An 18,503-nucleotide genomic window follows, 5' to 3' on the forward strand; every position below is an offset into this window, starting at 1 on the left:
AAGAATCATGGTTCTTAATGATGTTTTTAATCCTATGCAATACCCACTCAGGTCTACGATTAAAAGAAAAGATACAGACCATTAAAAAAAAAAAGACTACTGGAAAAAAGTTGAATTTAAACAAAGAGTGAGAATTAACTCTCAATTCTAGTACTAAACTCTGGTAGGCAATTAATGTTCATTGAAAATTCCTTAGTCACTGATAACTGTTGGGAAAGCTAAAAGGGATTTATGGATTAAAAAATAATCATAAGTTATAAATATAAAATTATTTGAGTCATGACTAATAAATCAGTAAAATGCACACCAGCATGGCTGTTTTTAATATAATTAAGCAGATTTTTCTTAAATGCCATGAATCTAGAAATTGTAACTGAATTTTATTTCATCAATCCATTGTCTTTAGCATCATTAAAGACAATCCTAAAGTTATTTGGGTGAAAATAACTTTAAAATGATGATTTTATATTTTTATAAGTGAAAGTAAGACCTTGCTTATAAAAATAATGGAAATTAATTAAAGTCACACTTAACCTTAATATAAATATAGGATATACATTGCCAAAATAAATAAAACACTTAAATATATATGTGTACATATTTAAATTGTGTACATTCTTGTACCACAACCCTTATTTAAGGTAATATACATTCCATATGTATAAGAATACCTTTATCTATAGATAGATCCATGTGGTAGATCTGCATTCTACTCCCTGTTTTCTCTGAATTTAACTTTTCAGATCATACTTATCAGCAGTGGGGAGGTAGGGGAAATAGGAAGATATTTGCCAAAGAGTTCAAAATTGCAGTTATGTAGATTGTGTAAGTCCTAGAGCTCTAATATATATCATAGTGATTATATTTAATAGTGTAGCATTATACCTTGGAAATAAGCTAAGGAATATGAGATGTTCTAACACACACACACACACATACATATAGTAACTATATGATGGATGGATAGTATAGTTGCATGGATATAAATGCACATATAAACAGATGTGTTAATTAGCATGAATTTAGTAATTATTTCACTATATATGTATATCAAGATATGTTGTCCAATAAAATATATACAATTTTTATTTATAAAATTAAAATGATTATTGGATTTCTTTAGTGACAAATATACTAATTTATCCTATTTCCCAGCTTTTAAAAGTAAGAGGCATGGCAGTCATTATACTCACTTAAGTTTAAAATTCCTAATACTTATAAATTATAACCCTTGAAGACAGAAATTATATATTTTTTCCTACTAAGTGTTTTATAGAATGTAGTAAAAAATTCTCTGTGTATAGTGAAAAAAATGGTTGGGTAAGTCAGCAGATGGTTGGGAAAACTTTCCCTAATTAGTGTATGATTTACTTAAGTTTTGTGCCTCAGTTTCCCCTCAGGTGAATTTTAGAGAACTTCGCTAGATTAGAATGTGGATTGGCCCATGTTACTGGATGTAAGTACGAGGATATTCTGAAAGGAAAATTGCACTGTCTGCCATGCAGCCTCACAATATCCTGCGCTTAATGGCTCATGAGTTTCTACAGTAGTCTCAGGGGAAAATAGAGATTTGAAACTGCTCATGAACTAAAAGACCAAGTATAAAATATCCAGGAAGAATTTTGAGATAGGCATTCATGTTTTCTGCAAAATCCCATGCAGCCTTAGGATCTCTGCTAGAAACCTTGTCAGAAATTGAGAATGGCAAATGTACTCTTAGAGCATGGCATCATCACAGGGGTTAGGAAGGGTCACTGACACACACATGACTTGTTTCCTTTCTTTTCTTCTTTATATCTCTGCCCTGATGGCTGGTTTTGTTCCTTCCCTTGGATGAATGTCCTTCCAGGGAGTTAGGACACAGGCTGTCACTGTTATTAGAGACTTCAAGACTTTGTCTTGGGATCAAGTCTAAACAAAGAATCACAAAATTTTGTTTTCCCTATTTGTTTTTATTTGAAAGCCAACGATATTGAGTGATTGTTCTAGAAAAATAGAAGGCACAAAGAAAGTAGTGAATTATGATAAACTAATTGTCACCTCAGACTCTCATGTATTATCTATCTTTATCTGGGATAAAGGGTAGTATATTTCTTTTTTTAAAAAGATTTATTTATTTATACATCAAGAACTGGGGTACAGGCCAGAGAGCAGTGGGTGAGAGGATTCACCAGGGACAGATGGGAAACAGAACAGGCAGACTGACTGAAATACATTGCTGAGGGGAGCAGTGGGAGAGTCAGGAGAGGTCTGCTGCGCCATGTGGGTAGCTCCCTGCCCGGGGATTGAACTCATTCTGCAGTGGCTGTGGATAGCTTCATAGGTTGCATCTTAACCCCTTGTGCCACCAGGGAGGCCCGAGGGTAGTATCTTTCTTTGACCAATCTCTATGGCTTCATAGTGTACTCATTCAAAGTAAGACCAAGAATTTACACATATTACACTGTTGGTGATAATGTAAATTGCTATGGCCATTATGGAAAGCAATCTGGATTTATCTTAAAAACTAAAAATAGAAATACTACACAACCCAGTAATCCCACTCTTGGGCATTTATCCGAAGAGCAAAAAAACCATCAACGCAAAAAACTGTCTTTTCTACAATGCTTATTGTGCACTGTGTACAATAGCTAGGACATGGCAGCAGCCTGAATGTCCATCCATAGATTGCTAGATCAAGATGCAGTATATCCACACTATGAACCACCACCCATGATAAGGGAAGAGGAAATGCAGCCATACACAGCAAAACAGAGGGAGTTCAAGAGAATTATGTGTAAAGCAGTAAGTCTTAATGACAAGGACAAATACTAGACATTTACATAGCAGACAACTAGACAAAGTAAAATACTTATGAAAACTTGTGGATATTGATAAACACTCTGAGGGCTCTGTAGCTGAGAGAGAGAGAAAGGGAGAAATGGACAAGGGGAAATAAGATATGGTGGTGGGGAGAAATATAAAAGGTATTATATCAGCAATGAAAAAACACAAAAATAAGTGGATTTTAGGGAAACAATGGGCCTGAAAGTTACAATCATGCATGGCTGTGTTAAAGAGCAGAATGGCAATGTTAAGATAATGGATGTAGGTTTCAATGCAAAGGATTTAGTTTATATTGCCTAATATTGCTGTGCTGTGCACAGCAATTTTTAAGAACATGAAAAAAGAACAAATTATCACTGGAAAATTCCTGTATTTGTCACTACCATACTGTTTTGATCAGCAGGAAACCAAAGAGGTTGTTTTCGCACAAGTTTTCTTTTTCTCTTCTTAACATGGCAAAAAAAATTAATGTACTATAAATGTTGTCACAAAACTTTGCTATAGACTCAAATGACTTTTCAGGAAGGAGACAGTGGCCTGCAGGGCATATTGTGAAACTGGGGTAAAGTTGAAAGGATTCAAGCCAGAGGGAACTATGGAAGGGGACACATTGAGTTAATCTGCCTATAAATTGCTGCGTGTCTTCCAGAGAAGCCCTCGTGCTTGTTTTACCATGTGTTGAGCGAAATGTGTCCACACATATCCCAAAGACCACCGTGAGACTTTCTGTTGTCACGAAGAATGGGCTTCCTAAATCTGTACAACATGCCATGTTTGGGACTCAAGTTCCCTGGCCATTTGCTTTCTACAGGATGAAAAGTCTCTGATGACCACACAGTCCATGCAGGTTGGAGGTTTTGCGTGGTGCTCCTATTTGTGACTTCCCTTTCATAACTCAGCTGAAGATGAAAGCAATTTAACGTTCAATGACCTGCTTCTAGGATACACATGGCATTCAAAATTATCATCAAATTATATCTAGAATGCAGCCATTTCTCCCTCCTGCCACTGCTGTTGCTCCGGCCTGAGCCACTGACTGCCTCAAGTGCCATATGGCAATGGGCTCCCTCAGTTTGGAGCAGGCCACACCCTAGCTTAGAATCCTCTAGTGGCTCACAAGACAATGTTTCATTTTTGGAACCAGACTCATTGAGTTCCTGGCAGACTCTGTGTGCCTCTGCGTACAGCACTTTGGAGGAGGGGCAGTGGCTGCCCATTGTTATCTCCCTGCTTCTCACAGTCCCTAAGTGAGCCAGCGGCTCTGGGAATTTGCCCGTCCTGCTGGAGGAACACTCTTCCTCATATACCCTCTGCCTGCTCCCTCACCTCTTTGGGTCTCTCCTCCACTTTAACTTAACCACTGTCGCCTTTTCTGGCTACCTAATTTAAAAGTGCATCCCTCCCAACATTTCCTACATCCCTTCTGTTTCTGCTTTTTAAAAGTTTAATTAATAGGCTTTATTCTTAGAGTAGTTTTAGGTTCAAAGCAAAATTGTAGCTTAAGTACGAGTTCCCACATCACCCCTTCTTTGCCCCTCTATGTACAGCCTCCTCATTATCAGCATTCCCACAAGAGTGAGTGGTGCATTTGTTATGATCTCTGAAACTACATGGACACATTGTCACCCACCCAGAGTCCAGAGTCCACAGTTTACATCAGGGCTCACTGTCGGTGTTGTATGTTACATGTGTTTGGACAAATGTCTAATGACGCGTATCCACCAGTACAGTATCATATAGAATAGTTTCACGGACCCTGAAAATCCTCTATGCCCTGCCTATTCATCCCTCTCTCCCCACAAACCCCTGGCAACTGCTAATCTTTTGACTCTCCATATTTTGCCTTTTCCAGAATGTCATGTACTTGGAATCACACTGCAGGTAGCATTTTCAGATTTCTTTCACTAAGTATCATGCAGTAAAAGTTTCTCCCCATCTGTTCATGGCTTGATAGTTCATTTCTTTTTAGTGCTGAATAAAATGTCATTGTCTAGATATACCGCAGTATCTGCTACCCACAGAACATCTTGGTTTCTTTCAGTTCTTCCTTCCCCCCAGATAGTGCTCATCATTATCTACTATACTCTTTACTAGACTTGTTTATGTTTTTTAGGGTAGGGGTTTGTTCTCTGTTATATCCTATATGCTCCACTTTGTTCTCTGTTACATCCTAGCGCATAGAACAGTGTTAGTGTATAGAAGTTACTCAAGTGGTATGCTGATGAAATCATAGTAAAAAGATATCCAAAGGTACCAATGTTACTAAACTTATCATTACTCACACAAGAATGAAATATACTTCAAATGATACTGCCATCACTGATAATATTTTCTTTCTCTAAAAATGTGAGCTCCATCACAGCAGAGCTCTATTCTGCTGCATTGTCTGCTATATTCTGGATACTGAGACAATGCCTGGCATGTAGTAAAGGTATTCTAAGAATATTAGTTAGATGGATAATCAGTACATCTAAATTTACTGGCTTCTTTACTTTATCATTTATCTGTTGGCAAGGTATTTTTAGTGAATCAAAGAGATATTTAAAACCAATTCATTTTTGAAATGATACATTAGTATAGCCATAAGTTATCACTGTTTGGTCCAAGCTCAATTGTAATTTACTGCCATAATCTGAAAAAAAATTACATTATTATTTCAAGTTCTCTGTGTTACAGTATAATGCTTAAAGTGATGTCAGGAAAAAAAAATCTATGTGTAAATGTTTTATGAATATACCATGTGCTAGTGGATGAAGAGGAGTAAGGAGAAACAGATGAACAAATCATCTTCAATGACTGTGGATTTTGAATGGCCAACAGCTATTCAATTCATAAAATTAAAGATAAGACTAAGTAAAGTACTCCATTTCTAGAAGTGGCAGATGTGGAAAATCTCAATAAAGTCATAAAATAGGATGACAGAGAATTCTTTAGTTGATGATTTCTCTTGCTCTGAACCCCCCCAAAAATGTTAAAACAAGAGAGCCTTTATTTTGTTGAGGAAGTTTAGAAGGATGTATTTCATGAAGGGAAAAATCCAACATCTTTATGGATGAATATAATATATGATGACTGAGGAAGTTCTTAGAAAACTTACCCATCATTGTTCACATCTGATACTGCAACTGTGTATCCAAAATAAGATGCCATCTGCAAAGTAAAACCATAAAATATTTCATGTTAAAAAATAATTTTATAGCCATCTCTCCATTATCCCTGAAAGATTAATCTCCCTGCAGTAGACATTTGCATTTAAAACCATAGACTCTTAAACATAGACAGAGTCTTCAAGCCATTTAGTCTAACCCCTGACCCAATGCAAAATTTGCCCTGCAATACCCCGACATCTGCTGGGACATCCTTTGGAGATGTTCAACAATAAGCCCATCCAATTTGTAGGCACAATTATTAGAATATTCCTTGCTAACATTGGCCCAACTGTAACTTCTTATCTTTAATCCCACCTAGTTCTATAATCTTGAGCCTCACAGAATAAATCTAATTTCACTTCTATGTGAAATCTCATACAAAAATAGTTCCAGGGGCCTCCCCGGTGGTACAGCAGTTGAGCGCTGGGTTGCGAAGCTGCCCGTAGCTTCTGCAGCGCCGGTTTGATCCCTGGCCACCAGGCGAGGGTCCCATATGGCGCGCAGACCTCTCCTGCCGCCCGCTGCTCCCCTCAGCAGTGTACTTCATCAGTCTGCCTGCTCTGCTCTCCGCTCTGACTCTGGTGAATTCTCTCACCCTCCCACACTTCTGACTGTACCCAGTGCTTGTATAAATAAATAAATAAATAAATAAATAAATAAATAAATAAATAAATAAATAAAAATAGTTCCAGCTGGTTCATTATCTTGGCCCTTCTGTCTTGGAGATACCACAAAAAAGCAAAAAAAGATGATACCCCATGAGCACACTGACAGAAGAGTTAGGAGGTAAGACTTACACTCTACTTTGAACTCTTTGTATTACTGAAACATAAAAAGGGTTGTAATTTTGGGAGAAACCATGTCTCAATATCAATTCATATTTTCACATTGAGCTTATTGTCAAAATTCCTATATCTTTCCTAAGTGTAGCTAGTAAAATAGTCTCTGCACACTCTATCTCTTAAGTTTTTTAAACTGTATTTTCAAGATGTATAATCTTGATTTGACCCAGTTTGGCTCATTCTACATGCCAAGATTTTTTGTTTCATATGCTGTTACTCAATGTTTTAACTGTCTTAGACTCCAGTCACCTCCTAATTTAATCAGTCTACAATCCACTAGAAAGTGTGCTGCTCCACAGAAGGCACAGAGACTGGCCTGTGTTGTTCACTTTTCTATTTGCACAGCCTGGGTCATGTTTAGCCCAATGTAGGTGCTGGGTTCCCGTTACTCTTTGCAGAGGGAATGAGCACATGATGAACAGAGAAATTATTAGAGCAATTATTCAATTCTTTCATTTTCTTTTCTTCCAAACACACACAGTTGCTATAGACTGAATGTTTGCCTCCCCCTGAAATTCTTATGTAGAAACCCAGTCCCCAATGTGATAGTATTAGGAGGTGAGTGTTGGGGATTAGGATGATTGTATTAGAAGATGAGGCCATGAAGGTGGGAACTCATGAATGGAGATGGTACCCTTGTAAAAGAGACTCTGGAGAGTTCTCTAGCCCTCCCTTTACCAGGTGAGGGCACAGCAAAAAAGACTTCTGTGAACCAGGTCTCACCAGATACCTAATCTGCCCATCCCTTGGTCTTGGAAGTTCAGCCTCCAGAACTGTGAAAATTCAATGTTTGCAGTTTTAGCCAGTCAGTCTATGGTATTTTTCTTATTGTAACCTGGATGGACCAACCAGGGGTTGGTGGTTAGGGAAAAAAATTGGTTATGTAGAGAAACAAATCCAGCTCGTGATGGAGTCCCTTATATGACAATAACATACTAATTATTTAGAGTAATGAGGCAAATTTCAACAAGTCATGAGAGGTAGATGAAATGTGACTCAGGCCATGTTAGATCTGGAGGATGACTAGTGCAGCCTGTTTTCAGGTAAGTGGCCCATTCATAATTTCATAAGGCCCCAGCAAGTGGCAATAGGTAAGGAGCAGGCATAAGATGTAGCTCTTGGGGCACGCAGACCTCTCCTGCCGCCCGCTGCTCCCCTCAGCAGTGTATTTCGTCGGTCTGCCTGTTCTGTTCCCTGCTCTGGCTCTGGTGAATTTTCTCACCCTCCTGCTCTTCTGACTGTACCCAGTGCTTGTATAAATAAATATATAAATCTTAAGGGAAAAAAAAAGATGTAGCTATTGGGAGAAAAGACTAGAGCAGAACAGACAGCTAGTCAACTTTCAGATGATGTTGGGGTCAGGGAAGGGCTCTAGTCACAGCGAGGAAGAGCAGGGTCCAGCTTGTTGGCTCTGACCAATACAGGAGGGTCTATTAGTAGATTGTAATATCTCAGAGGGAGAGCAGGCATCCAGAGCTCACCACCAGGCACACTACACATGGGCTGCAACATAGCAGATGTCTGTCCCATCCCAGCAGTTAGTAGCATTTTGCTTTCTAAGGAGTTGGTCAGCATAAACTCAGTGGGTAGCAGGCCTTCTGAAAGTCCAGGCATGCTGATAGTCCTTAGTCTGTGCCTGGAGTAAACCCTGCCTGCATTTATCTGTAGTTTGGTTTCTTGCTCTTAATTTCATTGCTCTTGAAGATGTGTTTCAGTTGCCCCCACCCTGTGTGTGTGTGTGTGTGCGCACACACACTCAGCAGAATGCTCTGTCTCCCACCTGGTGAGAATCTGTAGGTAGCTGGCATCACAATGGATTCTTCATTGTTCTCAGCTTCTTCCATCACAACTTGCTGTGCCAGCTGCATCAGGGTTACTACTTGTCACTAGTAATTACTTAGTCACTTCATAAGAACCTACCCCATACTACTCATGACTTCTGTTAACTTATTTTTAAATGCAGCATATAGTGGTCAAGAGCTCCTTCTAACTAGAACTCAGAATTCCCTCCACCCCAACCCCTGCTATCTCAAGGCAGATGCATGATAAAGAGGGAATAAACAGTGTGCTTTGGCAGAGAGGAGCTCAGTGTTGGCTACTATATCAGGTTTGAACATGTTCTTAAATTTGAATGTAAAGTTATTAAAAATAACTTGAAAGCAGGGAATTACTAAGAAAAAAAATCAGATACAACCACTTCTGAATGAAAACAGAATAAACATTCCAAATATTTTTAAAAGTATTTATGTTATTGTGCCCTTTCATTTGAATAAGTCTGTGGATCTCAAACTTGAAGCTCTAGACTCTCAGGATTCTAAGAAACAAATATTCTCCAGTGACAGTCCGTTCCCTACAAGGATTGGTTTATTATTGCTAATGTAGTATTTCCATTTTGATGGTAACCTTGAAGAGCTGATAAATGTGTTCTGAAGCATATGGATACCATCTCACGCTCAATGCCTTCAGGGTTGGGTTTGTGTTTTACCATCTGATTGGCATCCATATGACTTTTTCTTGGACTTGGCCAAAAGAACAGAGGCATGATGTATTTCCTCTGAGTCAAGGCCACATGCTACCACACCAGAAATAGGAATGTGACTATATGTGTGAATTCGAGAACAGAATTGGGAGAAGTCAGAGATTCATTCCATGCAGTTATTCCCTAAGCAGAGAATATCTAGCACCTTGCACTGACTTTGGGCTGTGGTGCAGGCACTGCAGGTAGAAGAGGAAACAAAGTCCCCATCTTCTGTGAGGCACACTTTGGAGGGGGGCAGCATCCGGCTGACAGCCCAATGCAGTCTGTACTCTCATCACTCTGTGGGCACCCTGTGTTGCCACAAAGCAATGTCATCTGTTCAAATTCAATGAATGGGACTGATTTTAGATGTATTGCTTCCCTGGTTTTTTTGTATATCATTTTTAATTAAATTTGTCATTCTGTTTCTGAATAAGTCTCAAGTAGTCTTATGAAAGTTAGAAACACAAGTTGTGCATTGACTTTAGATTTTTTGTATAGTTAAACCAGGAAACCAGGGGTCTGTATATTACTTACATAAATAAACAATAGTTTATGATCATTGAAAGTTCATAAATTTACATACATGTTGGATTATAGAAGACTTAAAGAATTAAGGTTTGTTTAATCAAAAAGAAAAGGAAAGAAAGGGGGGAAGTAGGGGATGTTCTTTTCTTGGGGAGTACTAGGAACATAAGAATATACTAGGAACGCAATAATCTAAAATCCTTGATTCATTTCATTTTCAAAGGGAGTTTCGAAGGTAGAGGTTTCATTCTTGTTTTTGCAAATAGGGCTCACAGAAGGCAGGTGATTGTTGTGACACAATTCACAGCTGGCACTATGAAAACTGGGGCCCTAATGTGTCCACTTCTGAAGTCCAGGCCCTTTCTACAATGGCCCTTCCTCACATCTTAAATGACATAATTCATGGATTTCTAGACTACTGCAAGGTTCGTGCCAATAAAAAACAACTTACCACTGCACTTCCAGTCAGTTCCACACTCCTAAATATGGCTCACACATGCAACCCCAAAGGCTTGCATGAATAGCCTCTGACCCCTCTGTCCCCAAAACCTACTCCTCTCTCACTTATTCATGGTCCCTGTGACCTTCTTTCTGCTCCTTAGTCACACCCAGCTGGTTCTTGATCAAGGCCTTGATATTAGCTATCTCCCTTACCTGGAACATTCTAGACAAGATGACATAGTTGGCTCTGTCTGTCATTCACACCTCAACTCAGCTCAGATGCTACCTGAGAGGGCTCTTGTATGAGCCTACCCAAAAGCTCTCTTGCCAACAACTCTCCTAGTATATTACCCTGTCGTGTTTTCTTCATATCACTTATCACTATGTGAAATTGTGAGCATTTACTTGTTTGTTGATAAATCCTTTCCCCTCCTCACACTACTGCAAGAAGGATGGACTCTTGTCTGTCTGATGAGAGCTGTATTCCCAATGCCTAGAACAGCTTCCAGTACCTAGTAGGGCTCAGTTAATATTTGTTTTATCAATGAATAATGTGAATATCACAATATACTATTAGTACAGAATGACATTAACTATTTAATATTAAAATATCTTTACCTGTTCACCAGTGAAATTCTGAATAAAGGTCATATCTGTTGAGTTTATAATCGAAACCTGAAATCATAGAAATTGGATAGATTAAATCATTTGACATAGAATTAGAAAATAAAATTGCAACATAACTCCTTTTGAAATTGTTGTGAAGTGTGATAAAAGATTAACTACATATCAAACAAAAAAGCCCATATGAATGATTTTTTTAATCCCATGAAACTTTTTGTTTGTGGTTCAATCTGGGATCCTTTCAAAAATAATGCATGCTTATTTATCTGAAGACTTGAAAACATGATTTAAAATATGTTTTTCTTTTCATAAGGTCTGTGGCTTTTCTTTTCCTATTTTTGTGGGAACTAGTTATAATAGGTGTGAATAGCATGTCTTCAAAATTCATAACTACCCAAAACTTCAGGAGGTGACTTGGTTTGGAAAATAAAGTCTTTGGACTTGGGATGAAATCATCATGGATTTAGGGTGGGCCCTACCCCCAATGACTGGTGTCCTTATGAGAAAGGAGAGAACACACATAGATTTAGATGGCAGAATGCCATATGCAGACAGAGGCACAGACTGAAGTTATGCTGGAACATGCCCAGGAAAAGTAAGGGTCACTAGAAGCTCGAAGACAAATCTACTCCTACATGCATTGGAGGGAGCGTGACCCTGCCGAAGTCTTGATATCAGACTTCTGCCCTCTTGAATTGTGAGAGAATAAATTTAAGTTGTTTTAAGCCACTTAGTCTGTAGTTCCAGAAAACTAATATACAGATGAAATAACTATTTTTTTTATTTCCACCGTGTGAGACATATTAAAATGCTGATCATATCAACATTGGTACCTTCTGTAATTATTCCAAGATAATGGACAAGGCTAGGGCTGGCTTCATGGATGTGGGACTGTATAATCACATAGGTCCCAGGCTTAGAGGGGCTCTACATTTGGTTTAATGCCCAGCTATTATTGACCTGAAATTTTTAATAATTTTGAGCAAGGGCCCTTATATTTTCATTTTGCTCTAGATCCCACAAAATTATATAGCTGATCCCTCACATAGAATGGGGTGGGGGCATTTAGCTTCATTTGTTTTTCTTCTTTTAAATAAGCAAATAAGCATGGATTGCTATTAAAGGGTATTTCAAAAGATTTAAAAGTTGTAAGGATCAACACAAGCCTTTGCTCATGAAAGGAAAAGCCCTACAATGCACTCTTAGTACTCACATAGCCAAAGTTCTGTGCTCCTCTTGGAACTCCAGCAATCAATTCTGGGAATAAAAATAGCCCTTTAGAAGGTAAATTTCACCTATACTTTATACAACAAATCAGTTAAAAGCAGTGCTTTTTATTTTTTTAAAATAAATTTTATTTTTATATTCCCCATACAATTGCAACCCTCTTATTTTGACCCCAATCCCTCCCCACCCCCCACCCCCCATAGAATGTCTCTGGTTCATAGTTTTTTGTTGATTTTGATTTTCACTTTCTTATAGTTATTCATTTTCCTGGTCCCTTATTTAAGTTTTCTAGATTCCTGCTATGAGTGAGACCATCCGGTATTTTTCTTTTTCTTTCTGGCTTATTTCTCTGAGCATGATCCCTTCCAGCGCCATCCATGTTGCTGCAAATTGCATGTGTTTATCTTTTTTGAATGCTGAGTAATATTCCATGGTGTATATGTACCATATCTTCTTGATCCAGTCATCTATTTTTGGGCATTTGGGTTGTTTCCAAAGCTTAGCTATTGTAAACAGTGCTGCTATAAACATAGGGGTGCAGGTGCTCTTTGGAATGGATATTTTTGTGTCCTTTGGGTAAATACCTAGGCAGTGCTTTTTAAATGAGTAACCATCCTCTATACAGTTGGAAGTTTGAAGTCATGATATTGCATTTACCTTTGCATCTGCTATAGACAATAGAAATCAGAGTAAAAGTCTTATTTTACTAGTCTATATGTGTTTCTGCCTCTAGCACATAAATCTGACTTCCCAGGTCTGCATGGGATTGGCAGGCTAAACTTCCAACTCTGATTTATCCAGCTTTCACTGGGGTGACATCTTTTGTACTAGTGTAAAAAGTAACAGTTACTATCACACGACCACTTTGGTCAATGGATTTCAGGTAGATTATGAAAAGACAGGGATGAAAGCAGAGAGATCAGTTAGGAAGCGATTGCAGTAACATAGGTGGGGGACTTAGCTCAGAAGAGAAACTATAGAGTGAGAAATGGTCAGATTCTGTATGCATTTTGAGAGATTAGTTAGCAGGATTTGTTCATGGATTGGATGTGGAAGAGGTGTACCGACAGAAAGAGCACAGTCCTTGGTGGACTTCCAAGGTTTAAAGCCTGAGCAACTGGAAATACAGCATTACTACTTACTAGGATGGAGACTGTAGAAGTAAGTTCTGGTGGGAAAGTAAAGAGTTCAGTTATAAGCACATTACGTTTGGGGTAGTTATTAAAAAGATATTGTGTGTTGAGTAGTGTTTCTAGATATTAGAAAATGTGTCCATGTATAAACCGAAGAAATATACAAGACTGGATGGGATTACTAAGAGCTCAAAGAAGAAAGAATCCAAGTATTTAACTCTGGGAAACTTTAATGGAAAATTGAAGGCGAACCAGTAAAAGAGGTGGAGATGGGGCTGCTGGTATCTGGAAGCCATGGAAAGAAACGAGAAGGTAGTGATCAACTCTGTCAAATATTCCTGATAGTCAAGGACAATGAGTTGCATGGAGGACACTGGTTTGAGTGACAGGAGCAATTGCAGTAGAGCAGGAGTGAATTTAAGGGAAGGGGTGACCAGGAACTGATGGACAAATGCAAGCAGAGAAGTTCTTTTGAAGCAGAGCAATATCAGTAGTAGCTCATAAGGAAGTGGAATAAGAGACATTTTTTTAAGATGGGAGAAGTAACAGTATGCTAGTATGTTAGTAGGAATGATCCAGTAGCAAGGGAAATATTGATCACGATGAATTAAAGAATCAAGAATTGCTAGAGTCCCCTCCCTGTGACCTGAGAGGGAATGGAATCCTGTGCAAAGGGAAGGGTTAACTTTATATGGAAGTATGAATAGTTCAATGATAGCATGGTCAGGGAAGGTGAAGCATGTTCATGAAAAATAAAATGGGATTCAGAAAATCTAAGTTGTCTGGATACATTGCCAGGAGAGCTGTCAAACTGAACACTGCTTACATTTCAATAAACTTTATTTGGTATGAATTAAATTCTCCTGGCACCTAAAAGCAAACCATAATCAAATATAATGATGTTGGGCCTCCCTGGTGGCGCAAGGGGTTAAGACGCAACCTATGAAGCTATTTGCAGCCACTGCAGCACGAGTTCAATCCCTGGCCAGGGAGCAACTCACATGGTGTAGCAGACCTCTCCTGACTTGCTTGCTGCTCCCCCCAGCAGTGTGTTTCACTTGATCTGCCTGTTCTGTTCCCTACTCTGTCTCTGGTGAATCCTCTCACTCCCCACACCTCTGGCCTATACCCCAGTTCTTGTATGCATAAACAAATCTTTAAAAATATATAATGTTGTTAACTAATTTCAGTATCAAGCATGCAAACCAGTAAAGATTGAGGGGGAATTATAGCATTTGAGATACATGTCAATCTCTACTTCTTATACCGCACAAATATTCAGAACTTTGTTTAAAGAAAAAAACAACAATCATCATACCCAGTAACTTTGTAGTCTGCAACCTATGATCACAACACTAAGGAGTTATGAAATGTAATGTTGGTTAAAGATATTCAAAATAATTTTAAAACTATCAAGACAGTTAAATTGGTTGGAGTCTAAGGCAAATTAGGAGAACTGTCAGTCATCTACAAAAATATTCCCTCGGGAGGGAAAAAAGGAGACTTTTCTTAGATCCATTCCAATAACTTTGGCAAAACTTTCCAAGGTCTCTTAATACCAACAATACACTCAGGAAAAAATTTAGATCCCTGACCTCGAAATACTTGACTCAGCCCCAGTAGGGAGAAGTGAAAAGGAGGCTAGAGTTTACTAAATGTCTTCTACCCACTAGACAATGTGCCATGTGCTTTAATATAGCCCTCAGTTTTTAATTATTTTTTTTATTTTTGCGTAGAAGAACTGGGGTGCAAATCCGAGGTGTGTGGGAGTGTGTGTGTGAGAGAGGACTCACCAAGACAGAGTGGGGAGCAGAACAGGTGGATCCATCAAAACACACTGCTAAGGGGAACAGCGGGCGAGACAGGAAAGGTCTGCTGCGCCGTTTGGGTCAGCTCCTTGGCCAGGGATCAAACTCAGGCCATAGTGGTGATAGTGCTGAAACTCAACCCCTAGTGAAGGTAGTGCTGAAACTAGTGAAGATAGTGCTGAAACTCAAGCCCAGTGAAGGCCATAATATCTCCCACATTTAATCTCCCAAAATTAGGCATTCATATCCCTTTTTTACTTATGGGGAAACTGAGGCTTAGAAAGGTTGAGTCATCGTACATAGTTGGTGAGTAGAGAATTCAAGGATTGATGGCAAATCTAACACTCTATCATATCAAATGACTTCCCTCGGATTGCTTAGCATCAGAACACTTTCTTGGGTTCACCATATCTGACTCTACAGTGAGAATGTAGGATTATACAACATTTTTGAGTCATTGTCTGATTAAGTAGAAAGTAAACATGGTCAGCCTTGTACTCAAAGTAGTCTGATGAATAGAATGCAATGTCCTTTGATAGAGCCTTTATTTGGGTACCCACAAATGACTTAAAACTTGGATCCATTTTCTAGATATTTCTGAGATTCAATAGAAAACCTCAATGATCTACCATTTTTCCCTATGATACATGTCATGAACCATCATTAATTTCCTTGGGTCAGAACAAACTGCTTTTCTGAGGAGTTTCCTAATGTTATGCTTAAAACTTATATCGCAAATTTTAGTTTACTTTGCTAAACTGTTAGGTGAGTGATTGTAAGATTTGACATTTTAAGAGTACTAGTTATTCAATTCTATCTCTAATGGCTCTTAATCCAAGGGTTCTTTCCTTTTACAGGTAATGTTTAAATGTACTTATTATATATCAGGCATTGTACTGTTTTATGAATATATAAGATTAACTGATTTAATCCTCATAAGTATCCTATGATGTAAATGGTATTATCATCATTATCCCTCTTTTAGAAGGGTGAAATAAAATTATGGAGCTATTAAGTAACCAGATCACAGAGCTAATAAATGAGATGATGGAAGGAAGCTAAAAGATTTTGGAAGAGATGACAATTGAAATTGGCCACACATAAAATAATAAATAATAGCTTCTGATCACTGGCACATGAGGGTAGAAAGATAATCAGAGGACTGAAAACATAGAAGGCAGTCAAAACAAAGTCAAAGGACAAATGCTGGGGAGCAGGTATGAGAATAGGGTTATTTTGTTCTGTTATTTGAGGTTTGTGAGAGTCCAAGGGGAAAGAGGAAATGATGTGGAGATGGTCGGTTGGAGTCAGTGGGGAGTTTAGTTTGGACATGTCCAATATGAGGTTTCAGAGACTTCCGTAAAGGAGAAGGATTTCTGAAATTGGATCTGTCACTAACAGCATGGCTTAAAGTGATCATCTGTATTTCCTTCATTCATAACATGGGACTGCTAGACTCTTTATTGCTTAACTTGATTTTATAAGGATTGATATTCAGTCTTATGAAAGTTTTAGGATCTAAAAAGCTGTGCCAAAGCATTTATTTTATCTGTATTTCTACAAAATATTACCATACATTCTGGGGATTCCTTTTATATATTTCTGTGTAGCAAAGAAAATGAAAGTTTTAAAAGGACTTTATAGGTCATTTTATCCTTCCCCTGTGTTTTATAAATAACTCAGATTCAATAAATTCTCTCACCTTGCTGAGAGTCTCCAGTAAATTCCCCAGCAGCAACTGAGTATCCTGTTTTAAAGAAAAAAAGAAAGAAGAGTTAATCACATATTTGAAGGTTTTGCAAATGAGCTTTATCTAGAAAATGAAAGAATTATCATCAAACTGCTTTGTGCAGAAATTTGAATGTAAAAGTCTAGGGTTTTGTAAAAGGAAGAATTAATCAAATCAATACAAACACATTTATACTAAGTCATGGAAGCTTAATAAATGTGCTACTTCTGAATGTGACAACAGTCAGATTCTCAAGTCACTTTTAAAATCAGGCATGCTTCACAATCCATCCTAAAGTATAAATGGTGGTTTTAAGAATTGCTAATTCATCATGATCAGACAAGATCTTCTAAAAAGTATCCTTTTTCTCAGGCTTTGTTAGTTTTGATGATCACCAAGTCCTACTTCCTAATTCCTTTCACCATTGTTTTCCACAAATTTTACTTAGCTCTGTAGTGAGATGAGGTGACAAAAGACAACTATAATTTTTTTAAAAAAATTCATCAAAGGCCTCCCTGGTGGCGCAAGGGGTTAAGCACTGCACTATCAAGCAATCCGCAGCCTCTGCAGCACAAGTTCGATCCCTGGCCAGCCAGGGAGCTACCCATATAGCGCAGCAGACCTCTCCTGTCTCGCCCACTGCTCCCCTTAGCAGTGAGTCAGTCTGCCTGTTCCCTACTCTGTCTCTGGTGAATCCTCTCACCCCCCATATCTCTGTCTGCGCCCCAGATCTTGTAAGCATAAATAAATAAAAATATTTTTAAAAAATTCATCAAATAATCAAAATGCCCTGAGGATAACAAAGGTGGGAAAATATTGGCAAAATAGTATTGTGTGGTTTGCTCATAATAAACTTTGAGAACTTTCAAACAACTGGAATATCTCTCGTTGCTCTAGAAACTTGAAAGGGTCGATATCATGTAGTCCCCGTAGCACTGGGTGGTTCCTCGAATACACAGTATCTACTACTAGAAAAACATTTTATGTTCAAGAGACTGTTATGAAACCTATAAAATAGCTATTTACCCAAGTAGGTTAATATATGTTAACTCAAGTAGGTTAATATATGATAACGGAAATAAAAGATAGTTAAGAATTCATCAAGCTAATAAGATAATTTGCATAAGATGTCAAATAATATCAGATTAGGCCAGAAATAAAATTTGCATCTACATTCAATATGCTTGTTTTTTGAGAAATCACAGAGGTCGAGCAATGGATCTCACCAAGGTAACTGTCATCATAGGAAGCCGGAGCCACTTCTGTCTGTTTTTCTCGTGTCAACTTCCTTAGAATATCCTTGAATGAGTAATTTGCAATGATATCTGCAACACTGGCAGTGATCACTTGACCTGTGTTTAAACAAATTAATACATTAACTGAATGTGTGCAAGAGACAGAGCCTTCCTTGGCAGACACGGAACAGCTGAACAACACACTTTCCCTTGAAAATGACTGTGGTTTTGCTTGCATTTCAAAGATGAATTCTCCCACTTGCCACAAGAACTGCTAGTAGATGAGCTACATAGTTTTATCTGTCTTCCTGCTGCCTATGCCATATGGACTTCTTCTACCTCCAAATTATAGCAATATCTTAGTAAGAAAACACATGCAGGCAACATTTATGTGATTAAACTTTTATTCTAGAGTGTTCTAGATAAAAGGCAACTTTGAGATC

The 18,503-nt window shown here is 38.2% G+C and overlaps 1 protein-coding gene across 1 annotated transcript in view; it reads right to left on the minus strand.

Annotated features, from left to right (window-relative positions):
- ITGA8 (integrin subunit alpha 8) overlaps positions 1 to 18,503 on the minus strand; it is a 140,544-nt gene that overhangs the window by 88,721 nt on the left and 33,320 nt on the right. The window contains exons 7-11 of the mRNA XM_037510662.2: positions 18,052 to 18,177; positions 16,799 to 16,843; positions 12,142 to 12,185; positions 10,923 to 10,979; positions 5,924 to 5,976 (exon numbers count right to left, since the gene is read on the minus strand). Coding sequence (XP_037366559.1) covers positions 5,924 to 5,976; positions 10,923 to 10,979; positions 12,142 to 12,185; positions 16,799 to 16,843; positions 18,052 to 18,177 — 325 coding nt within the window. The remainder of the gene's footprint in view (positions 1 to 5,923; positions 5,977 to 10,922; positions 10,980 to 12,141; positions 12,186 to 16,798; positions 16,844 to 18,051; positions 18,178 to 18,503) is intronic.

Source organism: Talpa occidentalis, unplaced genomic scaffold (genome assembly GCF_014898055.3).
Source record: "Talpa occidentalis isolate TD23 unplaced genomic scaffold, MPIMG_talOcc4v2.1 talOcc4.14, whole genome shotgun sequence".
In the NCBI taxonomy this organism is placed as follows: Eukaryota; Metazoa; Chordata; class Mammalia; order Eulipotyphla; family Talpidae; genus Talpa; species Talpa occidentalis.